Source organism: Crocodylus porosus, unplaced genomic scaffold (genome assembly GCF_001723895.1).
Source record: "Crocodylus porosus isolate Cpor-Errol unplaced genomic scaffold, CroPor_comp1, whole genome shotgun sequence".
NCBI classification, from domain to species: Eukaryota; Metazoa; Chordata; order Crocodylia; family Crocodylidae; genus Crocodylus; species Crocodylus porosus.
In genome coordinates, this window is record NW_017728906.1 from 21,241,026 (window position 1) to 21,268,527 (window position 27,502).

At 39.7% G+C, this 27,502-nt stretch overlaps 1 protein-coding gene across 2 annotated transcripts in view; it reads right to left on the reverse strand.

The window, feature by feature from the left end:
* The window catches only part of ROBO2 (roundabout guidance receptor 2), a 581,029-nt gene that overhangs the window by 69,737 nt on the left and 483,790 nt on the right, over positions 1 to 27,502 (reverse strand). For both annotated transcript variants that reach the window (XM_019528743.1, XM_019528742.1), the window contains exons 15-17: positions 23,518 to 23,642; positions 17,037 to 17,208; positions 7,175 to 7,357 (exon numbers count right to left, since the gene is read on the reverse strand). In XM_019528743.1, the coding sequence (XP_019384288.1) occupies positions 7,175 to 7,357; positions 17,037 to 17,208; positions 23,518 to 23,642 (480 nt within the window). The remainder of the gene's footprint in view (positions 1 to 7,174; positions 7,358 to 17,036; positions 17,209 to 23,517; positions 23,643 to 27,502) is intronic.

Sequence of the window (27,502 nt, forward strand, 5' to 3'; positions counted from 1 at the left end):
GTTCCTTTCTTTTGCTATCAATGTTGCGAAGGAAAAGCCAGCTAAAGGCACAAAAGACATGTTTAGGCTGCCAACATAAGCACTATGTTTATCACTCCTACCATATGTTTTGTCAGCATTTTTGCCTGCAGTTTGATTTCAGCAATTACAAAACAAGTCTGAATGCTGAAAAGAAGCATATTTAATGCAGTACAGACTTGTATATGTCAATGTAAAATAAAATGCACAGGCAAGCTTGTTTTAGGCAAGCTGTCTCCATTTCAAATAGATGCTGAACAATTTTGAGGGGCAACATTGGAGGAGGAAAAGGAGTATCCCCCTATTACTGACCCACCCATCTCTCATGCTTTTTATCATTGGGAAAGCATGAAAGCTCTTTCAGCATTTTCTGCATCTGATATATGTCTTAGAAAGGTTCAAGACTAGCATTAGAAGCAGGGAAGAGATTGACTTTCAAAAGAAGATGAAAAAAAAAAGTGGCGGGGAGAGATTTCTAAGACATGCTTGCCACTACTGCAGGGACTGCAAAAATGCAGAGCATAATGTAAAAATCATTTAGAATGCATAAAGTATAAGGAAATTATGTGGTATATATTTATATGAGGAAGAGTGTAGGTTAAAGAGCTTTTGCATATTTTAAAAAATATATAAGGAAGTACCTATGCTATTTACTAATATTATCTGACAAGGTTAAACCTAATCTTCATGCCTGCTAGAACTGGAAAAATACGAATATATAGTAAGTTGACATTTTGAGGCAAGAAAGCTTTAGAGAGCTTTCTGTGTGCCTATCTCTAGTAGGCCACATTTTCCTGCCACAAATGAAAACTTTAATGTTGCCAGCCAAGCCTCATTCTTTTTTCTGATAAGCTGTTCCTCAAATATGAATGTAGATTAATCCTCTTTTAATAAGCATTAACTCAGAACAGATAATCAGTGTATAAAAATTCCATCAAATCGCCTGCCTGCGACGATTCTGTCAAATTATTTATCCTCATCTAACAGTTTTAGGACTTGTGCATAAAATGTTTAGCATTCCATAATTTTCTATCTATTTTTAATTTGTTTATATTTACTCAGTTTCATAAAATCTTTAATCCCCAAGGGCACTAGTCACTAAATAAGCTTACCTACTCATAAGTGAAAATACACATTTACCTTCCTTGCATGACTGATAGTCTCAGCACTCTTGAAAACACCTGAGCATTGAAGTGAGCTTTTATTGGCACACCAATGAGCTTGAGGGCATATGAAAGATAAAATGGAAATATGGAGTTCCTTCTGTTTCCACACATGGGCTCTGTATATTTAATATACAAACCCTGGGTAGAAACATGAAGGGACAGTTACAACCATCTCTACTAAAAAAAAAAATATTAATCTGTTCCATAGTTCTAATGGTTAGGGGTGAAAGAACTTGCAAATTATACTAGAAGAAGGGGATAGCTGCAATGTAATACCCATTCCATCCACAATGCAAAAACCTCTGGAATGTGTTGGTATCTGGCAATCTGACTAGAGGGTAAAAAAGAAAAACAGAAAATCAGCATGCAACAATGCGATAGCTGCTTTAGCTCTTATAGAAGGTGTCAGTGGCTCACAAGCATATAAGGCTAAATTATTCTCTAAGATCTGTGGTGTCCTGTAAATTGCTAAAAGATGGGACAATTATACATTGTGGTGCTGGCAGATCTTCGTGGCAGGGTTTGCTTTGCAGTTTTTCAGCCATCTTTTCAACAATCGATATTTAATCCACTGTTTTCATTAATTATACTACTGCTTACCAGATAACAGAGTCACTCATGTGACTTCTTTGGAAAAAGTTCTGGCTTTGAGTGCTGTAAATCAGAGATTCAATTCCTGATGATAATTCATGATGGGACGACATTGTAAGCGGTGGCTTGTGAGCCAGCAGATATGTACTAAATAGCTAGTTCAGCTATTGGGGTAAATATTTAGCTTTTACAGTGTTATATTTTTTTCCTTATTTGTTAGAACTTGAACAACTATGCGCTTCCTAGGAAATGTTCGCAAATCCAAAAGGTTCCATGAATTTAAGCACAACAGATCATTTGTCCCCAACACAAATAGCTATTATCAGCACGCTACTTGCTAGTCCTCTGCATAAAATGTTTCAGTTGTCCAATTATCCAACAGAAGCAATACCATTTAGCTGGTTAATTAAACAAAGCAAATGGCAAAACAATCATAGTGAACACTTCATGAATAACCCAAAATTGGAAAGTTATAAGACCAAATATTTAGCAAATGCTTACACATCATGAACACAAATATATTTTTTTAAAGTATCAATTTCAAAGTTATGGAAATGGAGCTGTCAGAAGAACAGAGATCTTCATAAAAAAGAAAAAAAAAGAAAAATGATCAATCATTTTTCTCATCAAAACATTCCAATCAGCTTTATCTGTGAAGTTAAGGAAAGACATGAATTCATCACAAATATGCCTAATGAACAATTTGACCAGCTCTATTAGGTGTTTAGACCTTCAGATTCTTTATATCCCTGAAGGAAGTACTCAAAACAGACGTTTGATCTGAGCAAAAGTGCACCAATGAAAAATGTTAGGTCAAATTCACCTGTAACGTAACATTTCTGAAATTCACCTCTGAAGAAATTCAATGGATTTACACTGGATCCAAAGGAGATCCTTACTTCTATGCTGTTAGTCAAAAATGTAGACAATTTAATATGGAAGGAATAAGATACAGTCTAATACCTCTTCAGATCTGTACCAAAAAGGGAATTCAGTTAAATGAAAATGTAAGCAAAATTTGCTACCAACTGCAAAATGATATATGAGACTGTTCATAGCAAACTCTGTGCCTAGAAATAAGTAAGTACAATACGCGTATCTGGCAAAATATTATTTTGCTAATTGAGACTGCTTCAACCTTTCAGCCAGATTTTGTTCTCCAGTACAAACTGACTTTTCTGGAGTAAAGTTAAGTTACTGACATAAAGGACTGTGTAACTCAAGTTTAGAGCATTTAAAGCTTTATCTTCCAGTTAAATGAGAAGGATATTTCAGGCTTTGATCACTTCATGTCAAGCTGTGCCACAGCTAATCCTTGTATGAACAAGCATGCCAACAATCTCAGTTTGGCCAAGGCATTCATGAGTTTTCAATATCTCTCCACAGAGACAGCTCTTTTGAACAATGTTGTGCTAGTAGGTGGTACCACCTCATCCTGCTTCTCTACACAATGTGCTAAACTGAGTTGCACTGAACACCATTTTAGAAGTGTCTCACATGCGGACAGAGCTGGAGAGAAGTGGCTAGCAGGTGGGGAAGGCTCCACTGAACAGCAGGGAAAGAAGCTATCAACACAGTGAGGGAAGAGAGAGAGCATCGAGCATAATGAGAAGAAGGGGGAAAAAGGAAGAAGCTGAAGCACCTCTCATTCTGCATTAAAATGGGACTGAGTGGGATGTACTAGTACTACAGGAAGATGATAGCAAATGATGGGCAAGAGATGGTGGACATCCTATGGAAAAGAGGGGACTGGCATAGACTGTTTAGAGGTGAGCCCTCTGAAGAGAGCAATGATGACAACAACGAGGACAATGATGATGACAGAGAAGACGATGAATGATGAGTGAAAGGAGAGGGCAAACAGGTGGGGGAGTTTAGAAGAGGGGGAAGGAGGGGGGAGGGGGAGGGCAGTTGAGGTAGTCCTGTGCATAACTGTGGTGGTTAAAGGTGACAGTGATGGATGCACGGACACACGGGAATGCAGGTCTGCAGTGTGGTTTTTGTAAGAGAATAAAAATGGTGAAACAGTAAAGGTGTGTTTTGAACTGATCACATCAGTCACAAGATATGGTGGTAGAGGTATAGTTTGATATAGATATAGATATAGATATATATAGGTATATATATAAAGCAGCTTTTATATCTATATAAAGCAGTTTATATATATATATATAAAAAAACTCAGTTTTTTATATATACATATACATATATATAAATATATATATAAGAAAAAGCTGCTTTTATATACGTGTGTGTGTGTGTGTGTGTGTGTATAAAATAAACATAAATGCTGCTTAAAGTGTGTTCATGGACTGTTTCCACAAAATGGTAAAATACATCACTTCTGGATGAACCGAGTGTATAGGTACTCATGGTAATTTACCTATGTGCAAATTACTACAGGTATGTTTATTGCAAAGTTACTGTTTTCAGATTTTCCCCTTACATCCATGTGCTTGTGGAGAGTAGCATCTGACAGTAAAGGGGGCAGAAGCAGCTGCGGGGGGAGAAGTTGAGTGTGACAAAGGGCAAAGGGGATACCTGATCTACCAGATTTTTTTTTCTCTGCTGTAGAAGTACAATGGGGAAAAATTCAAGACAAACCTCCAATAATTAGATTCTGATAATGATAAGATATTTATAAATTTTCCATATATAGAACCTAATTATTGGGGGGGGGGTCTCATCTTATGTTTAGGGTTCTCTCATATTTGCGTAAATACAGAATTAATCGTATGTACTCTCTCGACCATACGTATATTGGCCAAACTTCACAAATCTTTAATCATACTGACTATAATGGTTTACTGTATGTTATACTGACAGCTGTGATTGAACAAGAGGAAAAAAAAAGGCAAACACTTCAATTAAAAAAAAAGACTAAGATACTTTAAACATCTCCTTAGGATGAGTATGCAGGTCTGGGTTATCACAAGCTATACTTATCATAAGTGCATATTTGAAAACCCAAGCAAAGGCAGATCCATGCACAGCAGAGAATGGAACCTTGCATAAGTTCTGCTTCTCAGGTCAGAGGTGGAGGCCTTGAGATATTTACAAATTCAATGCAAAGAGCCCAAGGAGCAAAATTTAGCCCTTGGCACCCAATACCTGCCTAAGATTATTATGCTAGATTGAGTATTACCCTACAAATTACCTTCTAAAACAGCACAGTTTAGAAGGGTTGGGTAAGTAAGAAATATGCAGAATTATAATGAAAAGGGTAATTGTGATAGATTGCAGCCTTCCCCTGGAATCACTAGCAAAGTCAATACCATATTTATTCCAACAAATAAGCAGAAGGAGCATTTCTCCTTGTACTTGTTTTAATTCTGCATACTCTCAGTGATAATAAACACTTAAATAAAATAACTAATGGTTGCACTGATATGTTGGTGAGGTAAGAGACAGACTAATGGACAGTACCTGCAGGGGTGAAGGTGAAGGACTGAACTGCAAAACAAGAAAGCAAACACACAGTGAGTTACAGAGCCTGTTAACAAGCACTAATTACAGGGCAGGAGGTTCCTTTGGAATTCACTCCTCTGTGGGTTAAATCATATATGCAGAGCATTACAACTGAGCTTTAAGCACTAGCCAGCCAGCAGCCAATGGGTTGAAGAAAGATGACTAGTGAATTCTGACAATAGTGTTTGATGGAAGTTAGTTTGGGTGAACATGCCAGCTCTCCTTTATAACTGTTAGCATAAACTCTTCCACATAGTCTCTTATGAGATTTCATTAAGAGCATACAGCATTTCAATGAGAATTCTGTCACAGTGCAACGTTCATACAATATGTAGATGCAGCAAACATCATGAAAGAAGAATGGACAACAATTTTTTGCAGTCATTTAGAGCTGTGTATTTAAAGGCCCTGCTCATGACAACTTATATACAGGACTAATAATTCCTTTCATGAAAAAAGAGTAGGTTTAGTAACTATTTCATTTGAAGAATATGATAGGGTATGACAGTTCTGTTAGAGGAAAAGGTCTGCTAAATTTTTGCTTTGTTATTATAGCTAAATATAGAAGGTGATATAACTTTCTTAAGATGAATGACGCCACTTTGATGTGTGTGTGTATATGCTTATGCACACAAACACCCACCCATATGCATAGGTATATATACACATGTGTGCAGGTGCATGTGTGCATGCTTGCATGTGTATAAAACACTCTCCCCCTCTTATACTTGTGTGCATAAATTAACAAAATATCTTGGAGAACAGAAATTATCCTCATTATTAATTAAAAGGGAAGAAAGAGCACCATGTGCAAATAGCATTGCCTATTAATAATGTAGCTTCACCACATGGTCCCTAGGCTCTTGCTGCATAACTCATAATCAACAGGATTTGGGTGTTAAGTTTAGCATGGCATAATAATATCTTCAGTAAATATGATTCAGTGGCATATAGTGCAAACCTGACTCAAATTGTATAGGGTGAATACAGTGCTAAAATCAATGAATGTATTATACATTTTCTCTTTGTGTAAAATTTGCTACAAAGTTGGGAGTAGTAAAAGAGGGCAGCAACGTGAATAGATTCCTATGTAGTTCTATACTATTTATCTGTCTTTTTGACTGTTCAGCAATCCACAGGAAACCTGAGATATCTCAGTAGGGTTTCAGTCCTCGCAAAGCTTCGAATAAGGAGGCCTTCCCTTTCCCAAACTTGGTTCTCATAAGCAATATTGTAAGAAGAGAAACAGCTCTGAGTAAAATGTCATGCGTATAGTGCACCACGCTGTAAAAACAGCCCCCTCGACTACTTTCTGGCTTGTTTATCAGTAAATTACTCCTAAACTCCCACTGTCTCTAGATAGTCATGCCAGTGGGTAGGGGGCACGGAGCCAAGGCTCAGCTCATTCCAGTGATCACTTTCCACCTACCAGCTCCAATGGGGAGTAAGCATACTGTTTGTTTTCTTTACTTCTATTTGCTTGAACCCAAGGTCTGGGGATGACATGGAAGTACAGGAGAAAGGGATTTCATGCTACCTCTCTTCCTTTCCCTTGGAGGTGGGTAATGGGGTCTAATGTCATCATCAGGGTAAAAACTGAAATGAGTAACTCAGAAGGCAGGGTCTTTTGCAACAAGAATTGGGCGTGTGGTAGTTATTCCTCATTTGTTCCTTCACTATGCTAGATGTGCTGGAGAAGCCAACATAAAAGTTGTCTTATGATAATGATGAAATGCAGTTCAAATATGGTTGAGAGCAGTGCATTTCAAGCTTCTCATACACTGGCATTTTTACAGCATACAGCATTCATCCATTCCATCCTTTATGTAAAAATAGCATTGTAACTGTTATTGTATTTAATCTGAACTGAAACCACGTGTGTTTTTATGATGGAACCTGAGGAGTTGGTAATGAACAGTGACTGTGCTTACCGGCATAATTACTGAGCCCCTTTCTCTTCTTTCTTCGCCAATACAGCCAGATACTGAAACCCATCAGAATCACCCAGCACGCACCACCAATGCCAGCTATAAAGGCAGGCTGTTTGACAACGTCAGTGATTTGCTCAGTTATGCTGTTGTTATTTTCAGTGATGACAACTTCGTTACGGCCTCCTGCACAAAGGAACATCAATATAACCATATTTATAAGGTACAGTGTCATATTTATTAGGTACAGTGTAGAGAAACAAGGAATCAAGGGATCAGATATTTCAAGTGAAAAAGAAAAACAGCAATGTGATTTAAAAGAATGTTACATGGTAGGAGTCAGTGGGTAGGTCTGCAGGATATTCAAACACAGATCTGAAGGCAACACTCCTAGCAAGAGAAACGATGCTCCACTGCAGGTTTTCAAACATATATGGGAAGACAGCCACTATTCCACTGTCTCCACTAAGCTAATAGGTGGTACCTCACAGTCTTCTCTTCCCTTTATTTGTACCATTTTCCCTGTATTTATGCAAAAGGAATGGCAGAATGAGAGAAGAGTTGCTACCAAACAAAGTACCTCCCCCAAGACTTCACTGGATTATTTAATAGATGACTTTTCAAAGTGAAATGTCTAAATGTACTACAGATACAAAATTTCTACGTCAATGGACACTTCCCAAATGCTTTAAATGCCTGCCAGTTTTATCACTTCACTCTTTTTCTGCAAGTACTAGATTTTTCAAAAAAAAACCCCAAATAAACAAACAAAAACCCCTAAGAGATTTTGTTTTTAATAATGGCAAGCTAGGTTATTTACAAAAAGTATTTTTCAAAAAATGGATTATTCCTTTTAATAGATCATAGCAAAAAGGCATACAGAACTCATCCAGGACAATCTGATAGAAAATGGTGCCATAATCAATCTCACAACTTTCTAAAGACAGGCTTTTATAATGGAAACCTTTAGATAGCCTAAAACGTAGGTGACCCTCCACGCTTTACTTATATTACGCATTAGGAAGTAAACATTAAATCCTGATTTAATGGATTATTAAATACTTTATTTGGACTGCCAAATACTGTGAATTCCCAACTGTTAAAGTAACTCTCTCCAAATATGGCACCTTGCCCATACTGAGCCGCATGATGTCAAAAATTCAGAAGTCATAAAAATATCATGTGATTATCAGATTTAAAAAACTGTTAAAAAAGAATGGTGTGACAGTTATACATATTCGATAGAATAGATCTGAATATGCTTTTTTAAAAACGATGACAAAATGATCCATCCCTAAATTTTACAGTGCTTGTATGTTTTGGCCCATTCTTTCAAAACAATGAAGCGCTATCAAATGTCTGAGTTCACATAGAGGAGAGGAATGTGGTGCTATGAACATTATATTACAAAATGCTAATTAAGGGACTGTACCATATACCTAGGAAGTAGAACTTATGTGGCAATAAACAATTACATGGTTATTTGGGGGCAAATTGCTAAAAAAAACAGTGTAGCAATATGCCTTGCTGTGAAAAAATATGTACTCTATAATTCAGTTAAATTTACTGCTCACTTCTTGGAACAAAACTGGTGCTGTGTCAGCATACTGGCTCGAGTCTAAGTTAAATAAGGTCATTAACTCCAGTAGATACATGACAGAAAAGACCAAGGGTCCAATTCTTACTTCTGTTAAGTAATCTTTATACCACTGTGTATAGCTACATGCAGAGAACCAAACTGAAGGGAGAATCATACTATGAGAACATGACCTCACTTTATTTATCTCACTGACCATGCTGTAACTTTCCCCATGCACTTATGCCGATGACAGCTTGGACTCTGGCTGCTTAGACACATGGGGGGGTGTGGAAAAACCCAGTGCTTTACTTTCCTCTTGGAGCATCCCCGCACCAAGTGCAGCATGTGCCCAAAAGAGGCATCACGTCGGTTTGATCCGATTTGCCTAATGTTTATAGAGATGGCGCACTTCAGCAGGGCTTTTTGGTGCAACAAAAGGCCCCACTGAAACACGCCATCTTTACAGATGGTGAGCGAGCCAGGTCAAAATTGACGCAATGCCTCTTTTGGTAAAGCACTGTTTTCTTTTGTTTTTTTTCACATCTGTCAGCAGCCTAAAGTAAGTAGGGCACTTTTAGGCCTTCCACTGTCCTGAGACTTTGGGTCAAACCACTAATTAAAAAATATGATGTAATATACTATGTTGCTAAGGCTAGAGACACAAGTTACACATAAACTGGTTTAAGTGATCAGAAACTGGTTTAAATCTGTAACAGAACAGAAGATCAGTGCACATAAAACAGCTTCAAAATGGCAGAAATTGGTTTAAGATAAACCTGGTTAAATGTAGTATCAGACTTACTTGATTTGGGTCAAACCAGTTTACATAACTTCTGTCCCAGACCCTTTCCTGGTTCAAATTAAATCACAGTCCCCCAGCATCACAGCATGCTTTCCAGTTCTGGGCTTGGTTGTGCTATCTGCTCTAGATAGCAGGGCTGGCCCCACCCCTCTTCTCCCAAGCTGGAGAAGCAAGGGCTGGCTGATAAAAGGGTGGTGGGAGACAAGCCCAGCTAGGGATGCAGCCGAGTTTATGGTGGGGGTGGGGCACTGCCCCCCTCAGGCAAGCCCCAGCTGAGCTCTGGGGGCAGGGGTGGAAGGAGGCAGGGGTTAGACACCCTTCCTTGCTCAAACTTATTGCTGGCTGCAACTGTGGACTACAAATCCCAGAGGCATGGGGAAGCAGGAAGAAGAAGTGATGAACAATCCTTCAGAGTCTTACTGTTATGATTCTGGACTGCAAATCCCAGAAACCTTGGGGGCAGCAGGAAGAGGAAGCGAACACACAGCCCATGCTGGCTACATTCCAAAGAGCCATGCTTTAATGCCCCCTGGCTTCTGGACTGAGCCACTGCAGGCACGTGGCTGCATTTCCTGAATCAAAGGTAAATGTTCATTTCTGTTTCAATTTAATCTGGGCAGCTTTGACTAACCTGCAAAGACTGAATCAATTCAGCCAAAGCCTCTAGGACTTTTTGTACAAAGCCTAAATGTTTATAATAATCTGTAATTTTATTAAGCATTTCCTACTGGATCACTCATGTCAATACTTAGTAATCATGTTAACACTTAGAACCATCTGTCTTGGATAGTCAAACAATGGATCTTGATGATGGACTCTGGTATGGTCTAGTGAGTCTCTCACAAACAATTATATATTGAACTTACATTGAAGAGAAGTAAAACAAGAAATCTATAGGAAAAAGAATGGAGGCCAAACAACTGAAGACTGACTCTTCATGCTTGACAGTTTGAGAAAGGGGGACTCCATTACATACATTCAGAAATTTCAAGGAACTGTAGTGCTTCATGAATAGATGATCTTGGATTGAAGGTTAAGAACCCTGTTTCTCTACAGTCCACTGGGGGTTTCTATGCTGAACATCCTGCCTTTTCCTGAGGTCAAAAGCCCTCCATGAGTAAAAGATGTAGGAAAAATGTGTAAAGAACCTTGGAGGAGTTTCTGATAGACTTTATTTTCTTCCATGGGCTCTTCCAAACAAAAGCACAACCTTATCTCTGAGTCAGGCCAACTTAACTTCTGAAGTTAGCTACTTGACTGCTGTTGTTCTACCCGTCAGTCCTAAGCAATTACATCTGCAAAAGTAATAATTCATTTAAATTTCAAAAGAACATGCACTTTGTGAATTCAGTAGCTGAGAACTAAATGAATACAGATATATATTTGTCACTAACGTACAATAAAATTAATGTGACTGTAAGGGGTTTGAAGAACAAATGACATTAAATTTGTATTTCTTTACATGATATTTAATCAGAAGTAATATATATATCCAAGGTACTAGTGTACTATTTCATATACTGCAGGTGTTTCTGTAACAACGCTGTCAGTTCAACTAATTAGAACACAGACAAGGGATGTGTATGACCTGAAACGCTCCATTGTTCCTGAAGAAAAAATATAATGAAATATAATGTCTTCCTCCCATTGGAGAGTAATGAAGAACAAAACTAATTTGTTGGACCAAAAATTAATTAGACACATCAGATTCTATTGCACCTATTACTGTGAAAGTTTGCAGCTGTTCCTCATATTATTATGCGAACGAAGGAATGTAAGCATGAACAAGCCAGCTGATTAGTGAAAATAATAGCCATATTATTAACCAATACTATGATTTGATTTAATTTTATTTCTTCTTGTAATCCAAAATACTTCTTGATATTTATCATCATCAATGTGGGTGAAATGTGGGTGAGAAAAAATGTATTTTCTAGCTTAGAAATACACAGTTCAACATATGTCCCTCTGTGAAAATTTCACGGTCCTTGCTGACACAAGCAGGTCATGGAACAAACACAAGTCACAACTTTTTCTGTGTCTTAGACCAGAGTAACCAACGTATAGTGACAATATAGCAATTATATATCACCAGTTTCCAATTCGTTTAGGGAAGACAAATTTACATTATATTGATGGATAAGGTATAAGAACAGCAATTAGAATATTTCTATGATACTATTTACAGTGAACCACCATCATGCAGATAACCAACCAACCAAACAAGAAAATTACATTGTGGTTCCTTTCTCTTTATCAAAATATGATTCCCTGAACATGTATGTAAATAACTTCTCAGACATGAGTTGTCCCATTGGCATAAATGAGGCAACTTAGATAAATATAGTTATTTCTGTAAGCCCAGGTTGAATAAGTTCTGCTTGAACTTAGGAAACACTAACTGCTCAGAGGTATGTATTTGGAAAGCAGTTGAAAATGCTAGGTTTTAATTCCAGAAGGCTTATGATCATGTAGTCTGACTTGCTGCATAACAAATGCCATGAGACTTCCCTGAATTAATTCTTACTTCAACCCTATTAGATATGCTTGAACTAAATAATTTCATTAAAACCCCCCAAACAAACAAACAAAAAAATCCCCGAACACAGCAAAAATCTTGATTTTAAAAACATCTAATAATGGATATTCTGCCACAAGCCTTGGTAACTTTTTCTACTAGTTAATTACTCTAACTACCAAAAACTTGCCTATGATTTTTTCTCCCTTCAAATTCTATCTATGGGAACTGGTTATACTTTTGTCCACAAGACCAAGAAGTGCCCTAAATTATCAAACATGTTCTCCTTCTTGATATGTACAAACTCTGAACACGTCACCATTCACCTTAAGTAGTTTGAGCTTCTGGAATTTGTAATTTTAAGGAATACTTTCCAGTCCTTTAATGATTCTTGTCACTTTCCTCCAAACCTTAGCCATTTTTTTCAGCCTTCTTTCTGAGTGTGAACACTAGAACGTCTCATTCAAGTTCCAGTGACATAACCTTCTTCCTTGATATTCTCCTGTTCAACTATTCAAGAATTGTATTAGCACTTCTGGACTAGGTGGTTACGTGCAGCATTTTATCCACCATGGCACCCCATGAGTGACTGGAGTGCCATAGAGTGCCACCCATGACACCCCATTCATTTTTGGATTCACTCCTTCCTAGGATGGTGTCTCCTGTGTTGTAATTAGTCCTTACACAGGGGCAGATATTGGGAAGCGGGGGGCAGGTCGGGGATAGTGTGTGCAGCTGTACCCTCCTTTGTTTCCAACTCCACTGAAAGTCTAAAACAAAATGCTTGGTAGTGATAGCCACATTTCAGTTCAGTTAGACCTAAGGGAGTGAACTGGTTTCATGGCTCATTATTATATACTTGATTTCTTCTGATCTCTTCACTCCATAGATGTTAACTGTTGACCTTCCTCTAGTCAAGCTAGCGCCTTTCTTCCACAATTATCCTCTCTGTTATCTACTTCTTGTAATGATCCTCAGCTCATTCCCTAGTATTTCCAGTGTTCTTCTGCTTTCCCCCTAGCTAACTAGGAACATGGAGATTAATTCCTAGGGGGTTCAAACCCACAAAAAATCAGACACAGGGAAGGGGAGGATCATAGCTAAAAGCAGGCTGAGGCAGGAAGGAGCTGCAACGGTGATGCAAAGAGATAAGTTACTACAATAACACTTTCCAGTGTTATTCATTGCCACAGATGATGGAGGATGACAGGCTGAATGAGAGGTACAAGAGAGTGGATGAGAGGGGCCAGGTCTCATGCATAGGGACACTGCCAGCAGCTGAAGTAAGTCCTCTCACAACCCTAACTTTTTGCTTCTGTATATTGAGGAAGAAGGCCAATGGGCATGACATTAGGAGCGGAGAAGAGTGGCTAGGGCAGTTTCAGCACTGTCCCCAACTGCCCCATGTTCAGGGGCTCTGAAAGGTGAGGAAAACTGTTGTGGGGGAAGGGGGAGTTTGAGAGGAAAAGGCTCCCAGGGGGCCATGAGGGTCTAGATGAGTTTTCATGGGATTCTTTCTGTCACTCCTTCAGTTTTTGTGCTATCTGGGTTCATGGACATCTTCAAGGCCAACTTAAGAAATGCAACATCAATGTCAATTCACGGGAGACTATCACCCAGGACCAGCCTAAATGGAATGAATGGAAGAATCTGCTGCAGGGATTTCAGAACTTCACAATCTCAGAAATCTCATGACAACAACAGGAACTGGAAAAGTGGAATCAGCAGAAACAGTGTGTTGCAGACCAAATCAATAATCCAGTGCCACCCATCCTACACAGAAACACATGTCCAAACTCCAGTAGAGTCTGATAATCCCAGATAACCCTCATCAGCCATCTTTCAACACACAGCTAAAACAATCAAGACAATCATCCTCGATTGTGAGGGATTGCCAGAAGATTTGTGCCATCTCCAAACCTGATCAGTATTGATTTTATATTTTCTTCAGGGTCACTGTTATAAATATAAATAACTAAGAACTAATCTCATTAAAATGTAACTACTTGATAATAATACCCCATTTACATTAAGGTATTGAGGCGCATAAAGTAGCCTTTGTTTTATTCCATTTAATCAACCCTGTTGATTGTGTATTGTGTTAATGTCTTAATCAAGATGATATGTGCAGCCAAGTTACGTTCCTTCAGAAGTCCTTTACCTTAAGACCGTTACCTTTATAAACCATACTGATATCAACTAAAACAGTATCAACTTAGTTCATAGATAAGAAGATGGAACCCAAAGAAAAAACATGAGGTGCAGCTTTAGATACACAAAAATAAAAAGGGAAACCAGCTTTCATTCAAAGAGTTTTTTAAATATGTAGAGATACTAACAGACAAGGTGGCTGAAGCAAATATCCTGAGATGATTAAAGAAACCACTAAAAATTAGCATGAGTATTAAAGAAACCACTAAATATTAGCAAAGAACAAATACAAAGTCTCTGTGCTATTTTCCTGTGCAGAATGTAACGTTTCTGTGTCCTATCCATTTCTTAGTTGTAAATGCTACAATATGACTCTCAGCTTATTTTGGTAAGAAACAGGACAAGACTGAGGCCCTGATCCTTCAAGGTGCTGAGCAGTCTGGCCTGAATCCAGCAAAGCAATTTAGCGCATGTTTAATTTGCAGCAAGTGAGTAACATGACATAATAGAACGGCTTACTTGCTTGAAGGGGACCCCATGCCTAAGTGCTTTGCTGGAACAAGACCAGGATGCTGAGCAGCTTGCAGGATTGACCCCTTACTATAGTAATTTGTGAGAAAAAAAAGGCTCCTCAAACCTAATAACTGACCTAAAAAGTCCAGTTTGTTGGTATGTATGGTTTAAGCAGTGGGAACAAATACAGATAAACTAGAGGGGAAAGCAAGAGTCTTCCCAAATTCTTTGTAGCAACTCCATTCTTTATTTTCAGTCTTGGAATTCCCCCCCCCCCTTTTATCGTACAGTTTATTGACCTATGAGCCTCCAGTGAACTGCATCTTCTCAAAGGCAGAGTATTTTATATTCCTCTCCTTTCTTACACTTAATAATAAATAAACCTATTTTTTTTCATTTCCCTACTTTTAGGTGAATAGTCTGAGTGTGTAAATAATACTTCAGTAGCACACTAGCTTTCTGAATTCCACCCCTGCCTCCTCCAACGTAAGGTCAAGTATAGACATTACATTTTTACTAGTATAAGTGACTGGAAATTGGTCTATAACTGTAAGAGAACAGAAGCTTGATAACTAAAACTGGTCTACACCCATAACAGAAGAGATGTTCAGTAGGGCTGTGTGAAGCTTCAGTTGCTGATTCGATTTGGCAGAGATTCATCCCAATTTGGTGGCCAAATCTCTGAGTCTGAATCAAATCAGGAGACCCTTTAATCTGAATTGGAAACCCCAGAATCAATTCAGAGAGATTTGGAGAGATTCGATGATTCAGACATAGACACAGCTTTAAATGTTTTTTCTACATGCCTCAAGTTACCAGGCAGCTCGTGAATCCTGAGATAGTGGGGCGGATGAAGCATCCCACAGGAGCACAGGGGGGACCCCCTTATGCTTGGCAGCAGACCCAGAAGTGGACCAGAAGCACTTCTGGCCCACTTCCGAATCTGCTGGGGAGCGTACTGGGCAGCCCCCTGCACTCCTGTGGGACACTTCATCTGCCCCAGCATCTCAGCATTCACGAGCACTGCCTGGTAGCTCGATGTATGTAGAAATTTTTTTAAAGCTGTGTCTATGGCCAAAACACTGATTCTCTGAATCAGGATCAAATCTTCAGATTCAGATTCGGCCGAATCAAATTGGGCACAAATCCGAATCAAAAAATCAAATCATTGTCCCCAGTTTGGGCTGAATCCAAATCCAAATTGAATATGGCCATTTTCGCACATCCCTAATGTTCAGCACATGTAGACTGGCTTAAATATGGCGGAACCCAGTCTAAGATTTGCCCCCCACCCAAGGGCAAATGTGTGTTCTGTTTACTAATAATTTAAACTATGCCACTTATAGAAAACCCAGTAACATAGATCAATTTTGCCTCAGGCTTTTTGAATGTCTATACCCAGCCAAATTGAACGTCCTAAATGTGAGACACTGCTTATGTTTCATTTCCCTCTCTATCTAGCAGTCTTTGCTGAGAGTCCCAACAGTGTTGGTGAGGAGGTTATAAAGCATCAAGAATATTAGAAACAGCACATTTTTTTCAATAGCTTCAAAGACGTAATGACAAAAACACGTTGAATTAATACAAGTAAACCAAACTCCTGAATCACTTTAAAGCAGCAAAATATCTGAGTTCATTTCTGTTGCATGTGCCCTCCCACCCCTGCCCTTTGCCACCATCCCCATGGTACACATTAAAAGAATGTCAGAGGTATCAAGTTCTAGGTTTCCCTCAGGTCAGGAAACCGATCTACCATGGAAAACCCTAATAAAAAACAGTCATTTCAAAAGAAAAAGATGATAATTCCAGCTTTCGTCTCTATTTTGCCTGAATGCAGCTTTTCTTTGGCAGAAGTAAACCCATCTGCTTGGATAGCTGGGAAATACTGACTTGAGATACTCAGAAAACCAACTGTATACAGTGCCTAGGGCACCAGCAGGGTAAATAAGGCAATATTACAATCATCTTAACAGGATAAGGAGAGAGCTTTAGTGGCTAGTTCTATAAATCTGTCAACCTGCAGGATGGTAAATTCATAATAAAGTATTAAGTCAGCTTCGCAAGATAATCTATGTTTTTTAATATGTTTCAAGGGAGGAAGAACTATTTCATCTTATTAAGTGTGAAAACTATTCAGAAGAAGATGCAAGCAGTGGTACAGTTAAAGTTAAATAGATAGCTCAAACTGAATTGCACCTAGTCTTTTGCTCCATGAATTTTTATGCCTTCCAATGTGATTTATGAAAGCATTTATGAAAACCTAAACAGGCAAAACAAAACAACAGAATAAACAATCACTTACCAATTATTATGGGTTGTGGTTCACTTTTAACTCCAACACCTGCACTGGTACTTGCTGCAACTTCCACTCGGTACTGAATACCTGGGTATAGGCCACCTATCACAACAGAGCGAATGGCTGCATCTACTGTTTTGTTGATGTGAAATCGAGTCTCATTCCCTAGGCACCAGATCTGGGATAGAGGTTGGAGAAAGCAGACAACATGATGCATGAACACAAATGCTACTGCACAACATTAATATTCTGTACTGAAAATGTATTGATATTTTGAAACCCAGAAAAACAAAGGTAAATTGAAGGTTTAAGCCTGATTCTACAAATGATTCACATGTACTAACACATGTGAGCTGTTGGACTGGATGAGATTCCCTTCTCTGCTCTGGAGATGAAAGGCCAGGTCAAGACAGAGGAACTCAAAAGTCATGGATTCAAGCAAGGGAGAACTTCCCAAAGTGCAGGAACTGAGGAATATAGCTGCCAACTTCCTTCCATTTGGAAGCCTAAGCATAAGTGGAATGATGGGGTCAGGGATGTGATTCATAACACTACATATACTTTTAATAGCACTACAATAGTTGCAGGCTGACTGAAATAACTAAGAAAGTCCACACAGCAGTCCAGGATCAGGGGGGTACAATGGTGGCTTAAAATGGTGGCTTAAAGGCTTCTGCTCCTCTTAGGCAAATTCTATACTATATTTCCTAGAGGCCCACTCACCCACTAACTACATTGTGCCTGTGTACCATTAACTATACTGATATGCTCATGATCAAATATTTCTTAAACACTTCACAATCATGTGTCATTTTGATGTTTTCCTACTAAATAGAAAACGAGCCACAAACAATACAAGAAATAAGATTATACACTCTGGAACGTAGTATGAAAACACCCTTTTAAAGTATTTTCAGCTTTCTTACTTGGCAGAGAAAGGGCATGTGACATTTCTGAAATGGTATACATTTCAGGGCAAAATGACTCTTAAAACTCTTATAACTGCTCTTGTTGTGATTACTGAAATTGTCCAGGAACATAGATTTCAATTTCTGACTCATTTTGCTCTGTAATTCTACAGACACACAAACTACTCCTTAATCCAAACTAGTACTTTGTGGTGTGTGTGGTATATTATTGCAAGGCATTTTTGCCTTGCAGTTGTATTTATTCCTGAGGGTTTCCTGAGACATTGTAGAACCAAGGTGCTTTAGAAAGTCTACTTTAGTTGAAGATATCTTGTATGCTACTTCTGTATTATTGAAGAATACATTAGTTATCACTATAATACCACTCAAGGGAATCAGGACATAAAGAAATCAAGTGTGTGTATATGTAGTTATATTTAAAAGAAAATAGTTGCTAGTTGCAAACAACATGCAATTGCTGACTAAGGGCTGCATTAGTTTGATATGCTCAGCCGTGCTCTGTTGCTGGTTATAGCTGCACACTAGCAAGGCTATTTACCTGATATTCCTTCCTCCATTTAAGCAAAGATTAGAGGGCGGCATTTGTAGGTTGAGCAGGGTGGGGGGAGGAGGGGGAAGGGCATTCGATTTATTTTCTGTTCTGGGCCTAGGCCAGTGAGGTTACATGCTGCCCCTAATTTGCCGGTATATCACATTGTAAGGTTTCAAACCAATACTTCTGGCTATATCTACCAAAGGCCAGACTACCTGGCCTTCCAACCTATGCTTTCTATTCAGTGCAAAGGGATCAGTTAGGTAGGTGCCTTGCAGTGTGATTTACAATAACTAACATGGTGAACAGGAAACGTTCAATAAGAAAAGCTAAATGTAGGGGTTGGTCTTCATCCTTTCCCCACAATGGGGCTTACATGGGAACCACCAATGTCAGACTGAAATTCACTGCTGTGAATACTCTCCTGTGGTAAAGAAAGGTGGCTAACTTGTTCTTCTCAGAGATGGAGGCCCCTCCTTTATTTTAAACGATAGCCTATTTTATATAGTAGTTTAGTGATTATAGCACTTGTAGAGGAGTTGGTAGTGCCTTGGTCACTGTCCTTTCTCAGGCTGTGGTGTCTTCAAAATCACATTTCCCTGCTCCCAAGAGCTCTTGGCTTTTCTGTGGTGGGTGATGTTCTCTACCTTTCCAAGTGAAGTTGTGACACTTTGCAAAAAAAAAGTAATAATTTATTGGGCCAGGGAGAGGGAGCAAAAGGAGCATAACTTTCTGGCCTAGTGTTCAGGGCACTCACTTAGGAAAGAAGACACCTTGGTTCTGATCCCAGCTCTGAAGGCTGTTTATACTTTTTATGCAATCACTATTTAAATTCCACTCTCCTTAATCCCCCAACTCCCATCTTTATTTTTGAGTGGAAGTGTCTGTGGACATGGGCACTAGGTTTTGTGCAAGATCAATCCTGTAGAAATGTTTTAAGTTTTTGTTTCACGCATCTATGGCACTGAACTTTTCAGGGAACTTGGGTGGAGGAACAAATGCTTGAGGATTAGCGCTGTGCAAAGGTTTGGTCACTGATTTGATTTGGTGGAGGATTGGCCCAATTCACTGGCCGAATCCCTGGATCCAAATTGAATCAGGAGACTCTTTAATCTCTCCAAATTGAATCTGAACGCTCTAAATCAATTCAGAGATATTTGGAAAGATTCAGAGATTTGGACATAGGCACAGCTTTAAATGTTTTTATTACATACCTCAAGGTAGCAGGCAGCTCATGAATGCTGTGATGCTGGGGCAGATGGAGCATCCCACAGGAGCGCGGGGGGCTCCCCAGTGTGCTTGGCAGCAGACCTAGAGGAGGACCAGAAGCACTTCTGGGTCCACCAGGGAGTGCACAGGGCCCGCCCCCCAAACACACTCCAAGCTCGGCAACTGGTGCCTTCTGGGTCTTGGGGGGACACCCAGACTCACCTCACTGCCAATTGCTAAGCTGGAGGAGTGAAGGGGGGCCCCCCTCCATGCTCCCTGGTGGACCCAGAAGCAGACCGGAAGTAGATCTGGTCCACTTCCAGATTCGCCACTGAGCACGCAGGCCACCCCCCACCTCATGGTCCTGTGGGATGCTCCATCTGGCCCAGCATCACAGTGTTCATGAGCTGTGTCTGGTACCTTGATGTATCTTCTATTTATTAGGAAAACATCAAAATGACACATGACTGTGAAGTGTTTAAGAAACATTTGATCATAAGCATATCAGTATAGCTAATGGTAGAGGCACAATGTAGTTAGTGGGTGAGTCGGCCTCTAGGAAATATAGTATAGAATTTGCCTAAGAGGAGCAGAAGCTTTTAAGCCACCATTTTAAGCCACCATTGTACCCCCCTGATCCTGGACTGCTGTGTGGACTTTCTTAGTAGAAAAAACATTTAAAGCTGTGTCTATGGCCGAATTACTGATTCTCTGAATCAGGATTAAATCTTCAGATTCAGATTCAGCCACATCGAATCAACAAATCGAATCACCATTCCTGATTCAGGCTAAATCTGAATCTGAATCAAATAAGGCCCATTTTGCACACCCCTATTGCTCTTCCCTGACAAGATAGCTATGCATAAGCAAAACTGGAGATCAAAACTGGGAAACTTTATTGGCAAAATTTTAGGTACCTGTGGGGTTGGGCATGGGCTTTGGAAGGTCACACTTTTACACATTTTGGGCACCTATACATGAGCATCAAGGCTACACCGATGGTAATAACAGTGCATTGCAGCAGACTAAATTAATCGAGTCTTCTGGTGTGGTAATTACCGCACTCCAGCACTCCAGCAGCTTCCAGCATCTCATGTATCAGCATCCCAGTGCTTAAAAATGGTGGCAGGGCCGTATTATCTAAAGTTCATCTGACAAATGATAAAATGTTCCTACCACCATTTTTAAATGTGGGGAACGCTGATACATGAGACACTCCAGGTGCTTTAATAACAATGACTCTTGGAGCTGCTCTAATTAAGTTGTCTCCCACCCCCATCCCCAGAGCACATGTATAAATACCCCTAAATTCCATGAGAGTTCCACTGTAGGTGCCTAAGTCTGTTTATGGATCTGTACCTCACTTATTATAGGAGTGTCATGTTATTTTGAGAATAAAACTAAAGCAGGCATATATAAAGGGAAATACATTTTCAAATGTGTGTATCTTTGTGAGGAAAATAGTCTCACATTATAATACTCAATTAGAGGAATATTATGTGCTAAATAATTAAAGACTGGCTGAGTTTTCAAAAACAGAAACAAAGTGAAGCTGCTTAATTTTCAAACACGTTGAGCATGCAACCCTTGCCACAGAGAATAATGGTAGCTAGGGGTGTTCATAACTTTAAAAAATAAGGTCATCTAAGTGTTTAAATATGGATTTTAGGAACCACTTTGCAAACCTTGGCCTATATCCCAGTATATATGAAGAAAGATCACCATTAATATGTGCAGTTGTCTGGCTTCTGACTCTTTAGCCATAAAATCATAATATTTTGTTCTTGTAGGTTTTTAATAGAATTTATGTTCAATTCAAGAAAATATTGACTTACACTGGGACTGGTACAGAGATGAACTGAAGTGGTAACTATTAATTGATGTGAAAATGAAGTCAACATCATGTTGGGATTAATAAATCTTGATACTGAGCAGAAATAAAAGAGAAATACTAATACGCTATATATAAATATTGTGTGTGTGTTTACTTTGCCCTTATGATTTAGCAATAAAGCAGTAAGACAATGAAAAGACCATAAGAAACTACATGACAAGATTTTTTAAAAGTACATGACTGCTCCTCCCATCTCAGAACCAAAAAAAAAGTTGCACCAGAGTGTATAAATGGTCCCAAGTAAGAGGATACAACTAAATCCAAGAGTTGTAATGCCATTACTTTGTTTCTTTTGGAGATTTCTCCCAGGACAGGACAGCTTCTACTTCAACCAGAGGTTCCATATGAGATGCATTGGTAACTGAACTGTGCACCCCCTACCCAGAACCAGTGGTAGCACTGACAATGCTATGCCCCATAGGATTTCTTTCTTTAGGAAACGTTTACATGGCTTTTTTCACCTGCTACAGCCTCAAGCCTCAAAGATTTCCACCCCTAGAGGTTTATTCCTGAGGGATCTCACCAACGTTCAACAATAGAAACTAATCTGACCCAAAATAACATGACTTCTCCAGTTCATTCTTAGATGTCTACCCCAAATGCTTTTCCGTTCACATCTGCATAGGCAGAAGCACAGTATGGCAGCTCTATTCCTGGGGCAGCTGCAACACATGGAGCAGCACTGGCTGCTGTGGTACTGAGGGAGGCACCATGGTTAGCTGTCACTGCAGCAAATGCTTCTCTACTGCCTCTACAATGGCAGCATCTGGGGCTGCTACCCTGGTCACCCTCTTGTTATGCTACTGTGGATAGGTAACAGAGCCAAGACTTAAGGGGTTTATTACAGTTATGCTTTTTTTACAAGGGATTTGTGATGTTTCTGTGTTGTGAAAGATCATCTAGATGTGATCAGAATATAGAACTGGCTATAGATCAAAGAAGAAAGTGATGATGAGCAGGAGAGGACATTTTACATGCACCACATCAGTGAAAGTTAAGAACAGACAACAAAGATAGAAAAAAAAGGGAAACCCCCCAAAAAACCAGTGGCCCAAGAGGCACTGATTTTCATAGTAGTTTTCAACCAGTTGCTAAGGGATTGCTTTCAGTAGGAATAAGATGTGAAATTCCCAGAGCCACACCCTCTGACTTGAGATACAGGCAGTCCTCAACTTACAACGTTTTGAGTTACAACATTTTGCACTTCCAACATTTATAAATTGACACCCTGTTTCAACTTTCTGACATCAGTTTCAATTTTACGATGCTTGATCTGACACGATGCCATGCCAGTAAACAAGTTCGCTGCCCATTTCCTTGGACACTTTCTTTAAGAAAGCAGACAGGACTCCAGAAAAACCTGCCCTTGAGAAGACTCCAGCCAAGAACCCTTAAAAAAGTCCAATCAAGAGCCTGTCAAAAAGTCCAGCAAAGTCACTTCAAAGAAGTCCTTCCAAATCAATATGATTGCTATTTACAATACAAATACATTAATGTAGCTATATTCCTCATCTATAATTGATCAAGTACAACATTCTGGGTTATTTTTGGTGAAAACAGGGTATTGGGCCTTGGTTCAGGAACGAATCCCCCATTTATAACTTTGTTTCTTATGAGAAAATTGGTTCTGAGTTACAGTGTTTTGCCTTAAGACATGGTTTTCGGGAACCAATTGCGGCGTAAATCCAAGGACTGTCTGTATTTGAATCTGTTCTGATGCAGAGAAGAAAAGTAAAAGCAACACTTCCCACCCCACCGCTAGTTTTCCAAACAGATTGAGGGATCCTAACTGAATCTGTTTGGGAGGAGCACTCAGCTATGTATGGCTTCCTTCTTCCACTCAGGAAAGGGTAACCTGAGAGGTATTGTTCAGCCACCCATTTGCCTTAGTTCACATCCCTCCCGCCAGTCATCAGTTTTTACCTTATACTCCTGGATGATTCCATTTTGATGATCTGGAGGTGGAGGGTCCCAGGAGATGCTGATGCTTGTGCTGTTGTGATTTCCAACTGTCAGAACAGTCACAGACTGAGGAGGCGCACTTGGAGCTGTACCAGACAGCAGCAAAAAATAGAAGACAGACTTTAATTGGTGCTATAGCTCACATTTTGCTTAAATACTGTAAAAGTATACAGAGAGTACACAAGGTCTGCATGTCAGGCTTAGATGCACACATGTTGTCAGTCACTCACAACTCTGAAAAATAATGCCTTTATTAAGGGGTCATATCAATTTAAATATAAGACTTTACAACTTTTGTGCAGCCAAAGAGTAAAAGCATATGGGATTTCATTTGGTATTGCACTAAAAGATGGACAGATTCAAGCAAGGTCAAATATTTTCACTTCTTCTTTTCAGTGAGATGAGTTTTGCCTATTGTTGAAGTCCCACTCTGCCTAACTGTTGTTCTGCTGTTCACTACATAAGGGTGAGTGTGACAATCCTGTTTTACAGTTTTTTTGGGGGGGGCCTTTAATATTTTTCTTTCCTTTTGTTTTCTCCGGCTCACCCCACCTGCTCTCTTTTTCTTTTCCTCTTTTTTTTCTCTTTTTTGCCTTTTTTTTTTTAAATAAAGAGCTTCAGGAACTAATTTTAAAGATAAAGTGCCAAACAGCCAAAATGGTTATACCTCCCTAGGACCTCCCCTTAGCAGATTGGTCAATCCTGGTCCTAGGCACTCCAAAAACCTTTCACTGTTTCTTGTGGATCAGTTTTGCTAAGTTCTGAAAGACCCAGAAACTTCTCAATCAGGATATTCCTGTCCATGGAGAGCCTAGTTCATTTTCTTACTCAGATCCTGAAGGGATCAAGAACTCCAAGAATGTTTCCTTATTGGGTTTTCAGGCTTGACTGACTGAACCTAGCTGGGCCATGGCTCCCTTTGGAAACAATTAAAAGGCAACAATATCCATTTATCTTTTGACCCTCCCTGAGCTTTGATGCCAGTGTCAGTAGCTCCAGAATACTCTAAATGTTAGAAAAACTCAGATTTCTGGAGTGAGACTGGGATTTCTTAATATTTCCTAAGACTTTGCGAAGACTGGTTCTGTTTTTTCCTTTGGATGTTTGGCAGCATCTGGCCTACCCAGATGAATTGGAGGACCTGAACTCAACTCCTTTACTAATGAAATATAGGCTACTCATATTGCAGACGAGGAGAATGAATGATAAATGAATAATAATCCACGTAATATTTAACTAATTTAAAATAATACTTAGGTTATCTGAAAATAAGGCCAAACAAACAGCTTACACATGAAAAAGAATCTTTTAGAGGAACATTACAGATGAATGACTATCACTACTAAGGTTACATTGTAAGGATGAATGTTTGAGGGCCACATTTTATGGTTTAGCTGCAAAGCAGCTAAAAATCAGTTGAAGTTTATCTTGACAGCTTGGGTAGAAAAGGAATACTGGCTTGTACATTGGTTTTTAAGAGCATTTTTATACATTTTCTGGGGATGGGCAGGGGGATGCTTTAATTAGGGTGGGTCTGAGAGCTGCTCTAATCAAAGCATGTATCAGTGTTCCTACACTTCAAAATGGCAGGGGAGGGGCAATTTAAAGCACCCCACCACCATTTTGAAGTGCAGCAATGCTGATACACAAGACACAGATGCTGCTGGAGCACACTAATCAGCATGCTCCAGCAGACTCTATTAACCGAGTCTGCTTCAACATGCTATAATTACAGCACATTGGAGCAGCCTCCCCACAAATCTACAGGCACCCTAAGCAGTTGCTGATACAATATGAACTATTCATAGATTGCAGTAAGTCACATATGGGCTAAGTTTTGGCCTCTGACTGCCCAAAATCAGCAGAACAAAAAGAAGAAGTGCACACTTTAGAAGAGAGGGACAGGCTACAACTAGATCTTGACAGGTTACTGGGCAGATGAGAATAGGATGGGTTTCAATATGGACAAATGCAAGGTATTGCACTCGGGGAGGAAGAACCAGCAGCATACCTACAGGCTGGGGAACTCCCTTCTCATCAGCACAGAGGCAGAAAAGGATCTTGGAGTCATTATTAATTCCAAGATGAACATGGGCCGGCAGTGTGGGGAGGCAGTAAGGAAGGCCAACCGTACCTTGTCGTGAATCCATAGATGCATCACGAGCAGGTCCAGGGAGGTGATACTCCTCCTCTATGCGACACTGGTCAGGCCACAGTTGGAGTACTGTGTCCAGTTCTGGGCACTACACTAGAAGAGCGATGTGGCCAGCATCGAGAGGATCCAGAGGAGAGCCACCCGCATGATCAGGGGGCAGCAGGGCAGACCCTATGAGGAAAGGCTATGGGACCTGAACCTGTTGAGCCTCCACAAGGGAAGGCTGAGAGAGGATCTGGTGGTTTTCTATAAACTGCCCAAGGGGGACCAGGCAATGGGAGAATATCTGTTCCCCCCAGCACTACTGGAAGTAACAAGGAATAGCGGCCATAAGTTGACTGAGAGCAGATTCAGGTGGCATTACTTCACAGTCAGGGCAGCTGGGATCTGGAACCAAGTTCCAAGGGAAGTGGTGCTCACTCCTACCCTGGGGGTCTCCAAAAGGAGGGTAGATAATCACCTAGTTGGGGTTGTTTGACCCCAGCATCCTTTCCTGCTCATGGCAGGGGGTCGTACTTGATGATCGGCTCAGGTTCCTTCTGACCCTACCAACTATGAAACTATAAGATCTAGAGACACCCTTCTTAGTCAGATTGAGTATAAAACTGGTGTATTCAACAACCGAAGTGCAAGAGTATTGTTATTTTCCCCATGTGTTAAGATGGGAGTGCCTGTGCATGAAGCAGGAAAAGATGAGCTAATTGCCCTGTGAGTGTATCAAAGTTACACCTTTTCAGGCGATGATTATCCCTAGCTGACACTAGGCAGCTCGGGTTGCAATCTGCTCCACTACCAGGCCAATACCAGCAATTCACAGTCCTCCAATATCCCAGAATGCACCATCCCTAGCCATCCTCTATCTCTTCCCTTCCACGGACAATCTATCATCCAGAACACCAAAGTTATCTCTCACTTGCTTTTGTGGATCAGTTTTGTTAAGTTCTGAAAGACCCAGAAACTTCTCAGTCCAGGATATTCCTTTCCAAGGAGAGCTCTATTCATTTTCTCATTATCTTACTCAAATCCTGAAGGGATCAAGAACTTCAAGAATTTTTTTTTTGCGGGGGGGTGGTTCTGGAGTGGGGAGCTTCCACAGAGCCACAGGAGGTGAGGCAGGTGAATGGGGAACTGCTGGACAGCCACTGAGTTGGGCAGCCAAGGGAGAGACTTGCCAGCTCCTAGCCATGCCACTGCTTGCAGCCATCTAGCAGCAAGTCAGAGTTGTGCACATCAGTGAGAGTATTAACCCTTAATGTGTGACTGCTCACAGCATGTGCCAATTTTAATACCGTCTAACATTCCTTAGAGGTAGCACATGTGAACTGTAATGTGTAATAACACCCTTATTTTTACAGAAAGTGAAAGAGAATGAAATCCTGTGTTAAAATGAGTATTTATATAAATCCTATCTGTTTTTTAACATAGAAATGTGAATAAAGCTTATATATTTTTGCTGTTAGTACCTGATTTTAAAAGAAAACAATAACAGTGATAATAATGGCAGAGAATAATATTAAGCTGTTGTTTTGAAACATAATGGACTAAGCTGAAATGTATTCACATTTTTTCTTAAAATGTATAGTATTCATTATTCCAGGTGTATGAAAATATACATTTCCTATACACAAAGACATAGAGCAACACATGCATTGAAAGATATATTAAAAAATATATTCATTCCAATATTGTATTAAAAAATCATTTCAGCTAAATTGATATGTCCTTGTATTTGTGCTCTATATCTATTCTAGTGAATGAATTTACTGCCCTGACTCTTCATCATAATAGCCA